This window comes from Ammospiza caudacuta, chromosome 26, assembly GCF_027887145.1.
Source record: "Ammospiza caudacuta isolate bAmmCau1 chromosome 26, bAmmCau1.pri, whole genome shotgun sequence".
In the NCBI taxonomy this organism is placed as follows: Eukaryota; Metazoa; Chordata; class Aves; order Passeriformes; family Passerellidae; genus Ammospiza; species Ammospiza caudacuta.
Window position 1 is genome coordinate 3,491,671 of NC_080618.1, and position 19,849 is coordinate 3,511,519.

Genomic DNA, 19,849 nt, shown 5'->3' on the forward strand with positions numbered 1-19,849 from the left:
TGGGCTGAGCCCATCTGACAAGGAGAGGTCACCACAATGGTCCCCCAGAACTGGGTTTGGAGCACCCAGGGCTGGCTCCCTGCAGGGCAGGATAAATCCCTCCTCAGGGATGATTCCCTGCCTGGGCCAGGTGGTGAAACTCACAGCTTTGCTTTGCCAGGAGTTCCCTCTGCAGGCTCCCCTCATGGCAGATCAAAAGGATTCCTCGTTGTGTGTTTTAATTTAAATACAGCAATAATAAAATCATTCTTGAACTCACAATATTTACTGGTGCCTGCAGATATGATCAGCTCCCAATATTTCCCCGACATCACACCAAAAAAATCCATCCTTGCACTGGGGTCACTGCTTGGAAAACAAAGCTAGTGCTGGGGCCTTGCTTTTCCTTTTCCTTTTTCCTTTTTCCTTTTCCTTTTCCTTTTCCTTTTCCTTTTCCTTTTCCTTTTCCTTTTCCTTTTCCTTTTCCTCCCAAACCTTCCCCCTCTCCCAACCAAAGCCTCACTGCACCTTTTGGGTGGATTTTAGGCATTTTTAGAGCATCTCCAGAAACCTTTCCAGGCATTTCTCTCGTCCCAGAGCTGCTGGTGCTGAAATCCCCCTCAGGGCTGTGTGGGGATGGCTGGAGAGGCTCCCCAGGGCCCTGGGCAGGTCAGCAATTCCCAGAAAAGCTGAGTTTATGGAAAACTCTCCGGAGCACAGCACGAGGCACAGCCCAGCTCAGCACCTCTGTCCCCCCAGGCCCTTAAAGGGATTTACAGAGGCTGGTTCATGGGAGCAGCTGTGAGTGAGAGCCAGAGACACTGAGCAGCCAGGGCCTGCTCCTGCCCAAACTCACTCACAGGCCTGAAATCCATGGAAAACCTCAAATTCACACAGCCCCAAATTCACTCATAGTCCTGAAATCCATGGAAAACCTCAAATTCACACAGCCCCAAATTCACTCACAGGCCTGAAATCCACGGAAAACCTCAAATTCACACAGCCCCAAATTCACTCACAGGCCTGAAATCCACGGAAAACCTCAAATTCACACAGCCCCAAATTCACTCACAGGCCTGAAATCCATGGGAAACCTCAAATTCACACAGCCCCAAACTCACTCACAGGCCTGAAATCCATGGAAAACCTCAAATTCACACAGCCCCAAATTCACTCATAGTCCTGAAATCCATGGAAAACCTCAAATTCACACAGCCCCAAATTCACTCACAGGCCTGAAATCCACGGGAAACCTCAAATTCACACAGCCCCAAATTCACTCACAGGCCTGAAATCCACGGAAAACCTCAAATTCACACAGCCCCAAACTCACTCACAGGCCTGAAATCCATGGAAAACCTCAAATTCACACAGCCCCAAATTCACTCATAGTCCTGAAATCCATGGAAAACCTCAAATTCACACAGCCCCAAATTCACTCACAGGCCTGAAATCCACGGGAAACCTCAAATTCACACAGCCCCAAATTCACTCACAGGCCTGAAATCCACGGAAAACCTCAAATTCACACAGCCCCAAATTCACTCACAGGCCTGAAATCCATGGAAAACTTCAAATTCACACAGCCCCAAACTCACTCACAGGCCTGAAATCCATGGAAAACCTCAAATTCACACAGCCCCAAATTCACTCATAGTCCTGAAATCCACGGGAAACCTCAAATTCACACACCCCCAAATTCACTCACAGGCCTGAAATTCACACACAATCCCAAATTCACACATAATCCCCAACTCACACACAACCCCAAACTCACATACAGCCCCAAATTCATGCACAATTCCAAATTCACTCACAGGCCTGAAATTCATGCGCAACCCCAAATTCACACAACCCCAAATTCAAAAAATCCCAAATTCAAACACAGTTCCAAATTCACACACAACCCAAATTCACACACAGTCTCAAACTCACACACAGTCCCAAATTCACACAACCCCAAATTCATGAGCAATCCCAAATTCACACAATTCCAAATTCAGACACAGCCCCAAACTCACAAACAATCCCAAATTTGTATGCAATCTCAAATTTACACATAACCCCAAATTCACAAAATCCCAAATCGCACACAATCCCAAATTCACATACAGTCCCAAATTCACACAACCCCAAATTCACACACAATCCCAAATTCACATAATCCTAAACTCACAAACAATCCCACATTCACACACAGTCCCAAATTTACACAATCCTAAATCCACACACAATCCCACATTCACTCTTTTCCTGTCCTCAGTTTAAACCCTCCAAACATGAGTTTAGTTTAAAGTAAATATTCATTTTTAATTCCCATATTTCTGTATTTCCCTGAGAAATCCCTGTGGCCCTGGGATGTGCCTTGGTGGGTGGTACCAACCAAATTGAACCCTCCTCATTGTGGTCAGGTATTCAGAAACACCTAAATGATTAAACACCATCATAAATATTCTGATTCATCCAAACACCTTTGATTTGGATTTTGTAAGACTTTAGTATTTTGTTTTTCAGCTAAAATAGGACATTTCTTCTTATTGCTCACAAAATAATCCCCATACACTTTGAATTATTTATTCCTCTTCATGTCCTTTCAAGTTCCTTTCTCAGGAAGGGTTGAATATTTTTCTTTTTCAGGAGTTCTGTCCCCACCTGCTCAAATTCAATACAAATTCCCTGCCTGTCCTTGCAGATTGCATTAAGCAGTCTGGGGCTGATGGACTCTTTAATAAAGTGAGTATCAGAGGCAGATTTGATAAAAGACATGCCACTGCTAACGATGCTTAATGAAAATAAAAGCTTTGGGGTTTGGTGTGCTGCCCATCCAGTTAAGTGGGATTGTATTTATTGGCCATCAGGCAGCTTGGGCAGAAAATGGAATTTTAGTGTTCCAGTAAAAATAGAAAACAGGCTGGGGCTGGGGGACAAACAGGGATTGTCAAGGGCACATAAATCCATGGAATTATTGCCTCTGGCTCCAGCAGGGATGTGGCCAGGCCAGGAGCAATGGATGCTGCAAATATTCCTGCTGCTGCTGCTGAAGGTTTGATGTGGAACAGGATCCTGGTGGTTTCCCCAGTGTTCCTCACCTGATTCTGGGGAAATGGGGATGCTGGACATGGACTTTCCCTGTTCCTGTGAGGCTTTCCTGGCTGTTTGTGGCACTTCCAGCTGTGTGACACAGGTGCACCTTCATCTCCCTCACCAAAGTATTCCAGAAACCTCAGAGCTTCCTTTGTGTGCTCTGCACAAATCCCTGCACAAACAGGAATTAAATCCATGTCAACCCATAAATCTGAACCTTTCAAACCCTGGGGCTCTCCAGAACAGAGCAATACTTACGATTTCCAAGAGAAATGTGTCATTCCATGACTTTATTCCCTGAACAGAGACAGCAGAATTCCTTCCCAGTATCCCATCCATCCCTGCCCTCTGGCAGTGGGAGCCATTCCCTGTGTCCTGTCCCTCCATCCTTGTCCCCAGCCCCTCTCCAGCTCTCCTGGAGCCCCTTCAGGCCCTGTGAGGGGCTCTGAGCTCTCTCTGGAGCTTTCCCTGCTCCAGATGAGCATTCCCATCTCTCCCTGGAGCCTTCCCTTCTCCAGGAGAACATTCCCAGCTCTCCCAGCCCAGCTCCAGCCCTTCCTGGCAGGGATCTGGGTCAGGTGAGGCTGCTCAGGGTGGGTGGATTTGCAGAGCAGAGCCTGGCTGGGGTGTGGGAGGTGCCCTCAGTGACAGCCACAGCTCCGGGAGGATGAGCAGTGCCAGCCTGGATGGCTCCTGTGCCAGCTGGGGTGGCTCCATCCCAAATCCAGCACAGGCAGCACCTCCCACCTCATCTAGGAGCTCCAGAGCCTCAGATTCCCTCTGAGCCTCCCACTCCCTGCCTGGCTGCAGCTCCTGAGGGGAGTTTGTACAAATAATCTGCTCAACCTGTCAAAGCCCATCTGAACAAAAATAACAACGCGAGAGACACCCAAAAACCCCAGCCTGCCTTCCCTGAAAAAACACCATGTGGCAATAGGACACGAAATAAAACCATGTGGACACTGGAACTTCTAAGGTGAAATAAAGGGAAGTTTAATGTGAAAAACGCCAATCACTTGTTTTTAAAATTTTAAAAGTTTAATAGTAATAAAATGGTTATTAAAATAGTAATATAATAGAGTAATAATACTTCGGACAGTTTGGGTTAGGACAATATGACACAATAAAAGCAAAGAGTTAGGGACAGTCTGGGTACCTCTTCTGGGCAAAATAAGCCTGAAAAAGGACCCACGTTAACAGAGGATTAACCCTTAAAAACAATAACCTGTTGCATATTCATAAGCCTCATCCATGATGCATAAATCCCATTCAAACACAGGATTCTGTCTGGGCAATGTCAGCTTGTTCCTCTGAATCCTGACAGTGTCCTCAGGGCTGAGCAAGTTGGGCAGAAGTTTGTTTATCTGATAAAGAAGCAATAAATTCTCTTTCTCTGAAAGATTCAGGTGTCCTGTGGCTGCTATCTCAGTGCAAGTCCTTTCTTTAAAGTATCTTACACAGCATAGTTTCTATTTTAACATTTTGTTATAACCTAAAACTATATTTAACACACTACTTAAGAAAATTAACACAGCATAACTTTCTAACATAACACATAATATTCATTGTGTGAATAGCCAATCATAAAATACACATTTTTCACATTTAATTTCTGACTCTAACATTTATAGACTTTCAAAAATGACAGTGGATTGGAGGGTGACAGTGCCACCTCTCCAATAACGCTGGACAAACCAACAGTCCATCAAATTTCTCCTCCTCCAGAAAAGAATGTAAAACCATAATTATTTAGAGAAAAGCTGTGAGAAAGTTCATTACAAGAATGTAAACATCAGAAGGCTTAGAAGGACTTAGAGGAACAGGGCAACAACACCAGGAAGAACCTCAGCAGTGGCCAGAAATTCCCTCCTTCCCCAACCCAGAGCAGCTTCCTCACAGGTTTATTTCAGGTGGAGAGAGGCCCATGAATTTTTTAAACCAATATTGAAGCCTCTCTTCTCCTCCTCTGTGCTGTGGGGGTCTCTGCTGATGGGCAGGAGATGGAGATGTGGAAGTGTTGGATTTTTTCCTCCCCTCTCTTTTCCACTTGGACATAATTTGGAATGTCTTTCACAAACATCTCGTTTTAAATTAGTGATGAGGAGCCCCCACTGCTCTGATTGCAGCGTCTCTAATGATGGCAGTGATTAAGGAAACCACTCCAAACCCGGGTCAGGGCGGCTTTTAAGGCAAGGAAATGGGACATGAATAAGGAATAGGTGGGAAATGTGATCATTCCAGGGAAACCAAACCCGTGGTGTTGGTGAGAATCGGAGCTCTGCTCATTTCTGTCCCCACTCAGGCTGAATTTAAAGAGTTTGGTGTCAGGTTTCATCAGTGAGGGAGGCAAGTCTGGCTGCTGCTTTGTGGTGTCTGGATGGATGCTGAGATTTAGTGATAAATGCACCTCTAAATCCCCCTCCCTGCCCATTCCCAGTGGGCTTTGTCCTGCCCAGACCCACAGGAAGGAAATTCAGGAATTTGGCCCAGGGATGCTCATCCAGACAAATTGTGGCCCAGAAGCTCCAGTGAGATCCTGGAAGGTTCAGCTCACCCAGGCTCCTGCTGTGGCCTAAACCCAACCTCTGGACACCCCAAACCTGGAGTCTGGCTGTTTTCCTCCATTTTAACCCACCTGAATTTTGGCCAAAAAAGGGGCAGTGACTCCACAGGGCTGCCTGAGGTTGCCTGTCCTCATTTGCAGCTCTCTTGCTGTTGTGCTCTGCAGTGGGTCATAAATATTTCAGCATTCTCTTCCATCCGTGCGTGCCTGCAGCACCAGCTGATTGCAGCATGAAAAATTCAAAGTGCAGCAATCCCGGGCTGGGCTGATGGAGACCTGGGCTCCACTGAGGCTCCTCTTCTCACGAGCTGCAGCACCATGGAAACGGCCCCAAATCGTGCCATTGTGCCATTTTTAGGGGAAAATCCATTGTGGAAAGGTTTGGCCAGCCCTGGCAGTGGGGTCACTGCAGATGGAGGAAAAGTGGGGTGAAGAAAGGTGGGAAATTGGAAAATTGGGTTATTCCAGAGACATTGTGGATTCCCCATCCCTGGCAGTGCCCAAGGCCAGGCTGGACAGGGCTTGGAGCACCCTGGGACAGTGGGAGCTGTTGGGGCTGGAATTGGATCCTTCAGGGCCCTTCCAACCCAAACCATTCCAGGATTCTGGGGTTCTGTGAATTCAGAGGTTGAAAAGAAACAGGAAAAAAAGACATTTTTGTTTTCCCGTGGAGTGAGGGAGGAGGAGGAGTGGAATATTCACTCAAACCAAACAAACCTGTCAATAAATGGCTTTTTGGGGGGCTGAGAGCAGGGAAAGATGCAGCCCACAGCTGCTGGCCAGCAAATTCCAGCTGATTTGGGGATTTGTTCCTCCTGCAGTGGGAGTGGATGTGGCACTTGGGGACACGGGTGGCACTGCTGGGGGCAGTTGGACTCGATGGACTTTGAGGGCTTTTCCAGCCCCAGTGATTTTATAATTCTCTCTCTTTCCCCCTTTTTGGGGGCTGGGCTCTGCAGAGTCCTTGGAGCTGGGCAGGTTCTTGGTTTCCCATTGCAGGGATCACTTCAGGGGTGCTCGAAGATCAAATCCAGCAAAGCACCAGGTACTGGCTGAGGTGTGGACATCAGGGGGTAATGAATGTGCTTTGGGACTGTTCCTGCGAGTCCTTCTTGCTGTTACAGCCTAAAAACACCACCATGGGCCCCTATCATGGAATCACTGAGTTACTGAGGCTGGAAAAGCCCTCCAGGGTTAGCGAATCCAGGTTGGGCCAAATCCCACCATGCCCATAACCCACATCCCAGACTCTGACACTGCTCAGGGAAGGGAGGGGGAGGTCCCCCAGAACAGGGATCAAATAAATCAACCCAAAAAAGGGGCTGAGCATCCCCTGTGCAGCCAGAGCAGCCCAGAGACGGCTCTGAGATCTTGGACCTGGGCCAGGGGCAGAGGAGCCCAAATCCTCCCTGTGGACACTCCAAGGTGAGTCCTGAGGAACTGAGGCTGGGATGGAGCTCCCAGATTCCGGGGGAGTGAGCTGAACGTGCTGGGGGTGGGAATTGCTGGGTTCCTGTGCAAATCCAGGCCTTGCTGGCAGCTGCCAGCAATAGGAGCACTGGAATTTGGGAGTCAGCCGCTCCTGTGGCACCATCCCACCAGGGAAAAGGTTTGTGGCCTTGGATCTGGCCACAGGAGCAATGTCCCTTGGGCAGGGGGGGGTTTTGCTGTTCCCAAGTGTGTTTGGGGAGGGAAGGCCTCCTGAAGGGCTGAATTGTGTCCTGAAGGGAATCGTGTCCCAAAAGGGATCATGTCCTGAAGAGAATCATGTCCTGAAGGGTGTAAATTGTGTCCTGAAGGGAATCATGTCCTGAAGGGAATTGTGTCCCAAAGGGAATTGTGTCCTAAAGGAAATTGTGTCCCAAAGGGAATTGTGTCCTGAATGGAATGATGTCCTGAAGGGAATTGTGTCCTGAAGGGTGTGAATTGTGTCCTGGAGGGAATCATGTCCTGAAGGGCATTGTGTTGTGAAGGGAATTGTGTCCTGAAGGGAATGGTGTCCCAAAGGGGATTGTGTCCCAGAGGGAATTTTGTCCTGAAGGGAATTGTGTCCTGAAGGATGTGAATTGTGTCCCAAAGGGAATGGTGTCCCAAAGGGAATGGTGTCCTGAAGGGAATTGTGTCCTGAAGGAAATTCATGTCCTGAAGGGAATGGTGTCCCAAAGGGAATGGTGTCCCAAAGGGAATGGTGTCCCAAAGGGGATCATGTCCTGTCCCAGTACTTCACTGGCAGACCCCACCACGGGGATTTTTCATTCTCTGCTAAATCACCTCGTGCTCTGAGCCCCATCACGCTCTGGAGCTGGGCAGGAGGGGTTTTTGGGGTGACCTAATTGAGGAGCACGTTCAGGAATTCTCAGCAGCTCTTTACCGTGCCTTTCCCACCGCTGGGATCCTGGGATTTTCCTCTCCGTGATGGCTGCAAAATGGAACATGAAAAGCACATTACTGCAGAGCACTCCAGGACAGGCAAAAATAGACCCTGATGTGGAGCAGCTCATCCCTGTGTCCATGTAAGAACAGCTGTAGCAGGGATGTTCTGTGTGGCTGCAGCCCCAAGCAGGCACCTGAGCTCTGTCCTCACGTGTTCTGGCTGGAAATCTCCTCCAGGTTTTCCCAGCACCTCTGTCCCTGCTGGAGGAGCAGCTTTTTTATTCCATTTCTAAACTCCTGCTGAAATTGTGTGGGGTTTGTAATTTCTCCTGTTACCTGGGCTGGGCACTCAGATGTGTTTTGTCCTCCCGGTGCCTTGGCTCAGCCCAGCCCCATGGAACCACTTTCCCTCCCCTAATGGCTCCTGCAGACACATCCATCAATATTTCAGCCTCTACTATTTTGCCCTGAGACCTTCTAAAGGCCGGGGCCACGCTTTTTGTGGAATTATTTATGGATCTCGTGTCAGGAGCAGCCTGTTAATCTCTGCCACTCTCCTGAGGGTGGCTTTGGAGGGATGCAGGGCCTGGAGGAACGCTGGGGCCTCCTGTGTGCTCAGCCCCAGAGGAGGCTGGAAGCATCCAGCAGTGCCATACTGGGGAAATTATCATTAAAGGGATGATTAATGGCACTTCTCAGCCGTTATTAAAGAAACTGAAGTGGCTGAGGTTCACATTTCAGCACAGGGTGGGTTCTTGGGGTGTCTGTGCTGGGCCAGGAGCTGCTTGATGATCCTGGTGGGTCCTTTCCAGCCCAGGATATTCCATGATTCCCTGGTTACTGATATTATTGTTACTGACATTATTATTAGTGATATTAATTATTAATACTGATATTGTTTCTGATGTTACCAGCACAGGCTGGCATGGTTAGAACCATTTTTTGGCAGCATTTTTTGGAACCATTTTTGGCAGCATTTTTTGGGGACCATGAAGCCCAGTTTGGTGGCAGACAACCAGCAAGGTGTGAGTTCAGGGAAAAAACCTTCCCTGTGAATTTTCCCTGTGAGTTTTCACATCAGTGGGCTCGTCCTGCTGCCTTTTATCTCCTCCTTTGTGCAGAAGGTGATGATTTGTGCATTGCTGCAAGGCTGCAGAAAATCTGCTGGCACAGGGAAGCAAAATCCTTAATTTCACGTTGCTACTACATGAATTATTCACCTGGACAAGGCTGCTAGGAAAAGGCTTGGGTTAAACCTGACTCAGTCAGAGCTGGCTCTGGCTGTGAGGAGCTCTGAGCCTGGCCTGGAGTCACGTTTGGAGGGCTGGGATCAGTTCATTCCCTGTCTGGTGCCTCCGTGTCTGCAGATCCAACGTTCCCTGGACGCAGCCCAAGGGCAGGAGGTGCTGGAAGTGCAGAATTGATCCCCCAGCTCCTCCTTCCCCACATCCCATTGCCCTCTAACGGCCAGCACGGAATGTGCGCGGCAAGAAGGGCCAAAATCCTCAGAAACCATTTAATGGACAACAAAAGAGGGAGGAAACCCCACCAGAGTGGCTGGGAAAATTGAGGAAAAATATGAGGAAATACTCAAGAAAGATTGAGGATAAATATGAGGCAATACTCAAGAAAGATTGAGGGAAAACATGAGGCAATATTCAAATATCGACCCTGAAACAGCAGCCAGACAAATCTTACAAAAACCATATTTTGTCACCCAGGTGTGGTTTGATATACAGAGAAAATTGGAGAAATGAGACAATTGGCAAGAAAGGGGATTGGAGGATTTCTTAAGAGAAGCACAGAAAGTATACAACAGGAGGGGTGAAGAGAAAACAAAGGAAAAGGCCAGAGTGATGTTAACTGCCATTAGAGGAGGAAAAATTTGGTTTAATTGTAAGAAAAATGGACACTTCAAGAGAAATTGCCCCCAAAAGGAAGGGAACCTGACAGTTTTTAAGAACAAGCAAAGAGAGGAAGTAAAAGACTAAAGATGTCAAGGGCTTTGCCTCCTGGGGACAAAATCCATGAAAAACCCTTAAAAAATAAGTCCCCAAGAAGAAGAATTTTAAAAGTGTGCAATTCTGAGGGTGGGAGAGGAATTCCAGAGGAATTCACTCTGTTGGGATGCTCTGGATTTCCAGAACTCCCTGAAAACCTTCACAGAGAAGGTTGGGTTTGGGATGCAAGGGAATTCAGAGGTTGAAAAGAAACAGGAAAAAAGACATTTTTGTTTTCCTGTGGAGTGAGGGAGGAGGAGGAGTGGAATATTCACTCAAACTAAAAAAACCTATCAATAAATGGCTTTTTGGGGGCTGAGAGCAGGGAAAGGTGCAGCCCACAGCTGCTGGCCAGCAAATTCCAGCTGAATACCATGGAAACGGCCCCAGATTTTGCCATTTTTAGGGGGAAATCCATTGTGGAAAGGTTTGGCCAGCCCTGGCAGTGGGGTCACTGCAGATGGAGGAAAAGTGGGGTGAAGAAAGGTGGGAAATTGGAAAATTGGGTTATTCCAGAGACATTGTGGATTCCCCATCCCTGGCAGTGCCCAAGGCCAGGCTGGACAGGGCTTGGAGCACCCTGGGACAGTGGGAGCTGTTGGGGCTGGAATTGGATCCTTCAGGGCCCTTCCAACCCAAACCATTCCAGGATTCTGTGAATTCAGAGGTTGAAAAGAAACAGGAAAAAAAGACATTTTTGTTTTCCCGTGGAGTGAGGGAGGAGGAGGAGTGGAATATTCACTCATACCACAAAAACCTGTCAATAAATGGCTTTTTGGGGGGCTGAGAGCAGGGACAGGTGCAGCTCATGGCTCCTGGCCAGCAAATTCCAGCTGATTTGGGGATTTGTTCCTCCTGCAGTGGAGCCTTTTGAGCAGCAGATGTCACATTTGTACAACACAACGAGAGGTTGTAGCTGCACACGGAGTAACCACGGGCGTCCCGGGGCAGGAGGGGCTGGAAATCAGAACCTGCTCTGGGTGGAATAAATCAGATATAAATTTATATATAAATTACAGAGAAATAGAATATTTTTCTACTCCAGGTCACTCTGAAGGAGGATTTTTGATCCCTGTCCAGGGCTCACCCTCTGCTCAGGGCTGGAATGAGAGTTCAGGTATGAGCAGGTGAGGATTTGGTTTTCTGCAGGAAAAGGCAGCCCAGGCTCCCGGTTTGGAGCTGAATCTCAGAAGATAATTAATAAAAAAAGAAATGTCTAGGTTTGCTTCAAATCTCACTATTCTTAGAAAATTCTGGCATACTCCCAAAGGTTGGAAATCAGAAAGAAACAGATTTGAAGGTGGCAGAAAAGCTGTGTTGGAATATCCTGTCAAGCCTCATTATAAATGGAATTCAGCTTTCCTGGCTGACTTGGCAGGGCTGACAACACCTGGGAATGATCTTTTTACTGCAAATTGGGAATTTTAGGGCTCTGGCAATGTCAGAAATGACCCCACTTCACCCTGGTTTTCCTGTGCTTCATGATGGGTTTGAAAGAACACAACAATTGCTTCCTGTTCAGACAGAACTTTAATACAGAAATCTCTGTAAATACATTAATTACAGCTCATAAAAAATAACTTCTGGATTTTTACACCCCAGTCAAACCCAGGTGGAGATTCCAATATGTTCCTGGCTCAAATAAAGCAGCAATTATCCAAAGAGGAAGGAAGCTCTGCTCTTCCAGTAACATCCATCCTCATCCAACACAACCTCAAAGGAAGAACTGAAATTCCAGCACATCCATGTTTTGCAGGGAATGGCATCCTCAACAGGGAATTTAAGGATTGTGGAGAGAATCCAGTGCAAAGGATCTTGCCAGAACCATTCCCAGTGTGTCTCATTGCTTATTCCATGTCCAGCTCAGACCCTGGGGACACAACTTCTCTCCCCAGGGCAGGAAGAGTTTGTTTTTCTCCACGACTTGCACATGAGGGAGAAATCTTTGAGGGCAGAGAGGGCTGGAAAAGATCCAGAAATGGAGCCAAAAAAAGAGTTTGCAATTCCCAAACCTGGAGCAGCCACATTGTCCCTGCTGCCCTCAGCTCTGGCCCCAGAGGAGCAGAGGAGGAGCAGCCTCACCCACAGTGCTGGGGGTGTTCAGCAGCTGTTGTAACTTACTCCCAGTTTACACCTCAGTGCAAGTGGTGGCTCTGCTCTGCTTCCCTTGGACAGCAGCTCCATGTCACCACCAGGGCTCCTCACTGCCTGAAATCCCAAATCCTTCCAGTCAGTTCTCAAGGAGGAGAGGGAGATGGTCCAGGATGCCTTTGCCAGAAGTGGAGGAATCGAGGGATGAACTGTCCCTGGAAACTTCAGGTGGCCCAGCCAGCTCTGCTTGGGAAGCCTCAGACTCTGGGGTTCATGGGGGGCTTTAAAGCCTGCAGGGAAAAGGAGCAGTTAAATCCCAGCAGTAAAAGAATTCCATCCCCAGGGAACTGATGGGAATTCCATCCCCATGGAACTGATGGGAATTCCAACCCCAGAGAATGGATGGGAATTCCATCCCCAGAGAGCTGATGGGAATTCCATCCCCATGGAACTGATGGGAATTCCATCTCCAGAGAATGGATGGGAATTCCATCCCCAGAGAATTTATGGGAATTCCAACCCCAGAGAACGGATGGGAATTCCATCTCCAGGGAACTGATGGGAATTCCATCTCCAGAGAATGGATGGGAATTCCATCCCCAGGGAACGGATGGGAATTCCATCTCCAGGGAACTGATGGGAATTCCATCTCCAGAGAGCTGATGGTAATTCCATCCCCAGAGAATTTATGGGAATTCCAACCCCAGAGAATGGATGGGAACTCCATCCCCAGGGAACTGATGGGAATTCCATCCCCATGGAACTGATGGGAATTCCATCCCCAGGGAGCTGATGGGAATTCCAACCCCAGAGAGCTGATGGGAATTCCGTCCCCAGAGAATTTATGGGAATTCCATGCCCAGGGAATTGTTATTCCCACCTGAATTACCTGGGGTGGAGGAGGGGGTTTGCCTTTGGGAAGGGGCACAGGAGGAGCTGTTCTCTCTGGAGCCTGGAACAAAATGGGGTTTCAATGTCACTGGGGTTCTCTGAGCAGCTGCAGAACCTCCCCAGCCCCAGCCACCCTCACCCTGCAGCATTTTCCTGCTGCAAAATCCCAGGAATTCCCACCTGTCCATGTGCAAGGGGGCAACAAAATACAAATACAAGGGGGCCAGGTCTGTTTCAGAAGACACTGAGCTATTCCCAATATTTAAATATTGATATCCAAGCTCACAGAGTGGGATTTAAATGTGGTTTATAACTGATACATGGAAATATTTTATATCTTATACTTTGTATTTACATTTTATATTGTCCTGACCCAGTATTTGTGCAGGCACCACCCCAGAGTTTTGTGACCAGAGTGAAGATGGATTTTACACCATCCTGCCAGGGGGGCAGGGGCCTGAAATGCTGAAATGGTGAACATTTGAGGCAGGTATTTCCTTTTAATTAGGATGGTTTGGGTTTATTAATGAGAAATAGAACCATTCCTCTGAATTCTTACAAATGTAAGACCCAGCACATCTCTGCCACACAGGGACCCTCACAGGCACCTGCAGCAGCAGAGTTACTCATCATTTACTTTGTGTTTACACCTGAAATGCCTCTTGGCTTAAACTCCAGCTACTGAGTTTGTTTCTGATGCCTTGGAGGACCCCCTGGCTGATGAGGAATATTTGTGCAGTTTAGGATTACACAGCCAAAAATTGATTCCTACCCTAAAAACCTGTGCTTTGAATAGCTGTGATTTTAAATTTTCACTTTAAATCAGAAGCTGCAAATATGAATTGGGATCTGATAGAGATGTGTGAAGCTGCAGGGTTGTACTCACAAACTTCTCCTCGGGGTGGGAAGAGCCAGGTTTGGGGGCAGGAACGGGAGGTGGGGGACCCTTGGGCCTCAGGGCAGGCTGGAAAAAACAGAACATGAACCATTTAACCCTCTGTGTGCACCCACGTGTTCCTTGGGGATGTGCAGCCTGGAGCTGGACATGAAAATGCTTTAAGGGGCTGGGGGTGCAGGGATGGTGACTGAGAAAACAGAGCCCACTCCGGAGCTCAGGGATGTCCCTTTGGGATCAGGGGTTTGTCATGTTCCCAAATCCCGCAGGAAAGCAGGGACGTTCCCAGAAGTACTCACACTCTGAAGGTGCGGTTTGTTCTCCTGAGGTGGAGGCACGGGAAGAACTTTCTTATCAATTACCTGCGGACGGGAACGGTCACAAATGGGGCGGAGCCCTTATCTCACCTCCTGCCTTATCTCCGGCTGTCCCTGCCCTGCCCCGGCTCACTGGGGACCCAGAGCCCTCCCCATGCCGGCATTCCCAGCGCTGTCCCTCCCCTCAGCATTTCTGGGAATTCGTGCTGGAGTTCCCGGCGCTGTCCCCTCAGCATTTCGGAAATTCGTGCTGGGATTCCTCCCCTCATAATGTTGGGAATCTCGTGCCACCATTCCCAGTGCTGTCCCTCCCCTCATAATTTTGGGAATCTCATGCTGGGATCCCCAGCACTGACCCCTCAGCATTTTGGGAATCTCATACTGGGATTCCCAGCACTGTCCCTCCCCTCAGCAATTTGGGAATCTTGTGCTGGGATTCTCAGCACTGTCACCTCATAATTTTGGGAATCTTGTGCTGGGATCCCCAGCACTGCCCCCTCAGCATTTTAGGAATCTCATGCTGGGATTCCTCCCCTCAGCATTTTGGGAATTTCATGCTGGCATTCCCAGCACTGTCCCTCCCCTCAGCAATTTGGGAATCTTGTGCAGGGATTCTCAGCACTGTCCCCTCATAATTTGGGGAATCTTGTGCTGGGATCCCCAGCACTGCCCCCTCAGCATTTTAGGAATCTCATGCTGGAATTCCTCCCCTCAGCATTTTGGGAATTCCATGGCGGCATTCCCAGCACTGTCCCTCCCCTCATAATTCTGAGAATCTCATGCTGGGATCCCCAGCACTGACCTCTCAGCATTTTGGGAATCTCATGCTGGGATTCCTCCCCTCAGCATTTTGGGAATTTCATGCTGGCATTCCCAGCACTGTCCCTCCCCTCAGCAATTTGGGAATCTTGTGCAGGGATTCTCAGCACTGTCCCCTCATAATTTGGGGAATCTTGTGCTGGGTTCCCCAGTGCAGCCCTGTCAGCATTTTCAAAATCTCATGCTGGGGTTCCTCCCCTTTATAATTTTGGGAATCTCGTGCCGACATTCCCAGCACTGTCCTTCCCCTCAGTATTTTAGGAATATCATGCTGGGATTCCTCCCTCGGCATTTTGGGAATCTCATGCTGGAGTCCCCAGCGCTGTCCCTCTCCTCAGCATTTTGGAATCTCATGGTGGGATTCCTCCCATCATAATTTTGGGAATCTTGTGCTGGGATCCCCAGCACTGTCCCCTCAGCATTTTGGGAATCTCTCATGCTGGGATTCCTCCCCTCATAAGTTTGGGAATTTCATGCTGGCATTCCCAGCGCAGTCCCTGCAGCATTTTGGGAATCTCAAACTGGCATTCCCAGCACTGTCCCTCCCCTCAGCATTTTTGGGAATTCGTGCTGGAGTTCCCAGCGCTGTGCCTCCCCTCAGCATTTCGGGAATCTCATGCTGAGGTCCCCAACCTTGTCCCCTCAGCATTTTGGGAATCTCATCCTGGGATTCCTCCCCTCAGCATTTTGGGAATCCTGTGGAAATGCAGTCCCTTGGGCTGATGGTTTGAGCCCTGGGGACAGTCCCCAGCTGTCCCTGCTCTCACCTTCTGGGCAGGTGGCACCAGCACAGGCTGTTCCCTGCAGCTCTGCTCCTGATCCACAAACACCTGGTTGGTGGCTCCGGGTCCCCTCCTGGTCTGGTGGCTGTCAAAGATTTCAAATCATGCTCAATTTTAGGTAACTGAAGAAAAACCTCACAGCTGAGGCCCTGCCTTACTCCTGCTGGTGTTTTGTACCCATGTCTTTGATTTCTTTCTTCCCTTTATTCATTGGGATTCTTAAGGATTTATCAAGAGCTCCATTTCAACTCTTCCATCCCCTCCCAGCCATGGCATTTCTGATGCCTCCACAAATCTCATGGACCATCTTCCTTCCCTCCCAGGATCTAATTCCCCCCACCCCCAGTGCAAACTCTGCAGGGATTTCCTGGCTGTGGTTTGTGGGTTTTAGGTGGATGTGGGAAGGATTTACCTCTTGTGGGAGCCTCGGAAGCGGGTGAGCAGCACGGCTGCAACTGCAGTGACAGCCAGGACAGCCAGCACGCCAGCAGCCACAGCAATGCCTGGCAGGGACAGAAACAGCCCTTAAAAATCTGGGAATTACAGAGGGCAGGGACAGAAACAGCCCTTAAACACCAGGGATCACTGTGGGCAGGGACAGAAACAGTTCTGAAACACCAGGGATCACTGAGGGCAAGGAGAGAAAGAATCCTAAAACACCAGGGATCACTGAAGGCAGGGACAGAAAGAATCCTAAAACATCAGGGAATCACTGAAGGCAGGGACAGAAACAGTTCCTAAAAAATCAGCAGGGACAGAAACTGTTCCTAAACATCAGCAGGGACAGAAACAGTTCCTAAATATCAGGAACTGTGGGCAGGGACAGAAATAGTTCTGAAACCCCAGGGATCACTGAGGGCATGGACAGAAAGAATCCTAAAACATCAGGGAATAACTGAGGGCAGGGACAGAAAGAGTTCCTAAACATGAGCGGGGACAGAAAGAGTTCCTAAACACCAGGGAATCACTGAGGGCAGGGACAGAAACAGTTCTGAAACACCAGGGATCACTGAGCATTGGGACAGAAACAGTTCCTGCAAAATCAGCAGGGACAGAAACAGTTCCTAAACATCAGCAGGGACACAAACAGTTCTTAGAACATCCCAGAACCACTGAGGGTGGGAGACACCCAGCAAGATTCACCATTATTAAGAAGTTTCCCATCACCACTGATGAAGGAATTTTATTATCTCTGTTTTCATTCTATGGGTTCTTCTCCTGCACACAAATGGTGATGGAAAGGAGAGAACTCCTGCTGGTTTTGCCATGTTTGAAGTCAGTTGTTCCCTGAGTTGTCCCTGGGATAAACAAACCTTGAACAAACCCTAAACCATCCCTGCCCTTTCCATTGACACTCAAAGATCCTCCCCTGTCCTTCCTCTCCTCTGTCCCAGAGACTGTTACCCACAGAAGGGTGCAGACCTTCAAACTGCCCTCAAATAAAGTTTCTTCCACAATTTTCAACAAAACTACTCCAAAGCCTCAACCAAGTCAGAGGTTCAGAGCTAACAGCTCTGGAGAGGGTGAAGAGAGAACAAAAATATTCCATATTATAAATTAAATAAAGGCTTTTTTTTTCCCCTTAACATGTGAAAATCTGAACACAAATTATTTTCCCTCAGAGGTGGGTCAGTTAAGGACCATGCTGATGATAAATGAACTTGTCCAGCTCCCTCACAGCAAAGCCTATGGGATCCTGGCTCCACTTTGAAGGGACAGAGAACTCATTATTCCAAGAATAAACAGGAGAAGCCTGTTGGTCTCATCTCCAGGGGGAATCACTTGTCAGCTTAGAGAGGAAAACACCTTCTCTACTCCTCCCTGCAGGACTGAGGGGTGCTCAGAAATCAGCTCCCTGGGATACAGTGCTGGGATTTAGGTTGGATATGAAGAGAATTTTCTTCATGGAAGGGGTTGTGCAGTTCTGGGACAGGCTGGAGTTCCCAGCCCTGGAATTGTTCAAAAAACCTGTGCCTGTGGCAGCTGAGGACATGATTCAGTGCTGCTGGGCTTGATGAGCTTAATTATTCCAATTAACAATTGTATGAGCCACTCTGGTGCGGGGCTGCTCCCCTGGAGCCTCCCAGCTCCTTCTGGTGCCTTTTGGGGCAGATTCACAGAATTCCCAGAATCACTGGGTTGTAAGAGACCTCAAAGATCATCCAGTCCAACCCAGCCCCAGCACCTCAACTCAACCCTGGCACCCAATGCCACATCCAGGCTGGTTTTAAATCCTACAGGGGCTACACCCAAAATGGATGATGGGTCATGGGTTTCACACTTTTATAAGTTTGATCCATTTGCATATTGGGGTTGATCTTCCAATTACAGCTGCAGGTAATGAAGTCATTGACCCCAAGTTTGCTGCCCCCAACTCCCTTTTGTTCCCATCTCTGGGCCCTGAGGCAGTGAGGTGTCCTTGGTTCCCAGGCCTGCAGAGGAATTGTTGTGTCTGCCCCAAATGGGAGAGCAGCAGCTCACACTGGGTGTGGAATTCAGAGTTATGCCCTAAAGAACTGCAGGATTACAAATATATGAAAATGTAAAAGCTAAAATCCTGGAGAGGAATTGTGTCTGCCTAAAATGGGAGAGCAGCAGCTCACATTAATATGGAGTTCAGAGTTATGGCCTTGTCGCAGACATTTCTTCACAGAAATCCTTTCTTTCAGATTTCTGTGTCTTCTGGAGGCCAAAGTAAACAATTATTATCAAATGCTGTAGAATGTAACAAGAGTTTCCCGATTAGCTCATTTTCTATGTTTATAATTAAGGGCCAATCACAAAGTGCAAGCTAAGAGACTGAGTCCTTAGCCACAACTTTGTTGTAGATTCTTTCTATCTATTCTTAGCCTAGCCTAGCTGCTCTGCAAACCTCTCTCTATATTCTATTTAGTATAGTCTTAATGTATTATATATGATATATAAATAAATTCAACCTTCTAATCAAAATACAAAATTCACCATCTCTCTCTCACCAGCTGCGACCCACTCAGGCGCAGTAATAATGGCCTAAAGAACTGCGGGGTTACAGATAGATGGAAAATAGGAAAGCTGAAATGCTCAGGGATCCCTTGCAGGCAGGAAAGGACACATTCCAAGTGTGGCACTCACTGGTGAGGGCTGAGGAGCTGTCACAGTTGGGGGGTGCCCACCCCTCCTCACACTGGCACTGCAGCTCGTGGTCACACACCTGGGGGCACAAACAGGGACACCAGTGAGTCTGGGGGCTCAGAAAGTTTCTGAGTGAGGATGCTGAGAGGTTTTTTTAATCTCTTCACTTATCTGAGCTAAAATTTAGCACAAAAAGGAGCAGTTTGGGGTGTTAAAGGACAGTCCTGATGTCATGCACCTTTTGCTTCTGCAGGGAAAGCTTCACTATAGAGTTAATCTATATCTGTAGGTCTCTGAATGGTCAAATGTGAGAAGAATTCTCCTCCCCAAACCAAAATAACCTAAAAGAGGAGAGCTGTGATACCATGGCTCAGGGGCAGGGTCAGACACAGGGGCTGTGTCCATCTTCTGGGCAAAAATATTGATGTTCCCTCAGATGAGATGTGTTTTCATAAAAATTTTTAAAGTTTCTGACTCCTCAAATTTGACAGATTTGTATCAATGACTTAAACACTGTCAGCAAGGAGGTCTGAGCCTGATCTGCATCATTTTCTTGGGGTTTTAAAGTGAACAACATCAAATGCTGGTGTCTTACAGCATGGCCAGGGCACTTGGCAGAGCAGTTGGTGGATCTGAAGACATCCTCAGCCTGGACACACTCCCCACGGCTGCACACCTGAAATGAGAGCAAACCACAGGGATTTGGAGCTTCTAGGACAGGCAGAGTTTGCACTTTATCCTGGGAGGGGATGGAGAACAGCTCTGGAAATCCCTCAGACCCCTTTAGGAGTGGGAGATGAGGGGTTGATTTTCCATTTGGGTGTTTTGTAGAAAGGAGAGTGACAGAGATGTGCAGACATCACTGCTCCCCACTCAATCCCTCATCCCTCCCTTCCAGGCAGGAATATTCAAGGGAGTGACTGGAAAAGAGCACCCAGTGATGA

The 19,849-nt window shown here is 48.1% G+C and overlaps 1 protein-coding gene across 1 annotated transcript in view; it reads right to left on the minus strand.

Annotated features, from left to right (window-relative positions):
• Nucleotides 1-11,579: 11,579 nt before the first annotated feature.
• Nucleotides 11,580-19,849, minus strand: part of ADAM28 (ADAM metallopeptidase domain 28) — a 34,912-nt gene continuing 26,642 nt past the window's right edge. The window contains exons 17-24 of the mRNA XM_058820069.1: nt 19,501-19,581; nt 18,906-18,984; nt 16,207-16,297; nt 15,780-15,879; nt 14,176-14,238; nt 13,868-13,945; nt 12,980-13,042; nt 11,580-12,380 (exon numbers count right to left, since the gene is read on the minus strand). Of these exons, the coding sequence (XP_058676052.1) occupies nt 12,348-12,380; nt 12,980-13,042; nt 13,868-13,945; nt 14,176-14,238; nt 15,780-15,879; nt 16,207-16,297; nt 18,906-18,984; nt 19,501-19,581 (588 nt within the window). The 3' untranslated portion in view covers nt 11,580-12,347. The remainder of the gene's footprint in view (nt 12,381-12,979; nt 13,043-13,867; nt 13,946-14,175; nt 14,239-15,779; nt 15,880-16,206; nt 16,298-18,905; nt 18,985-19,500; nt 19,582-19,849) is intronic.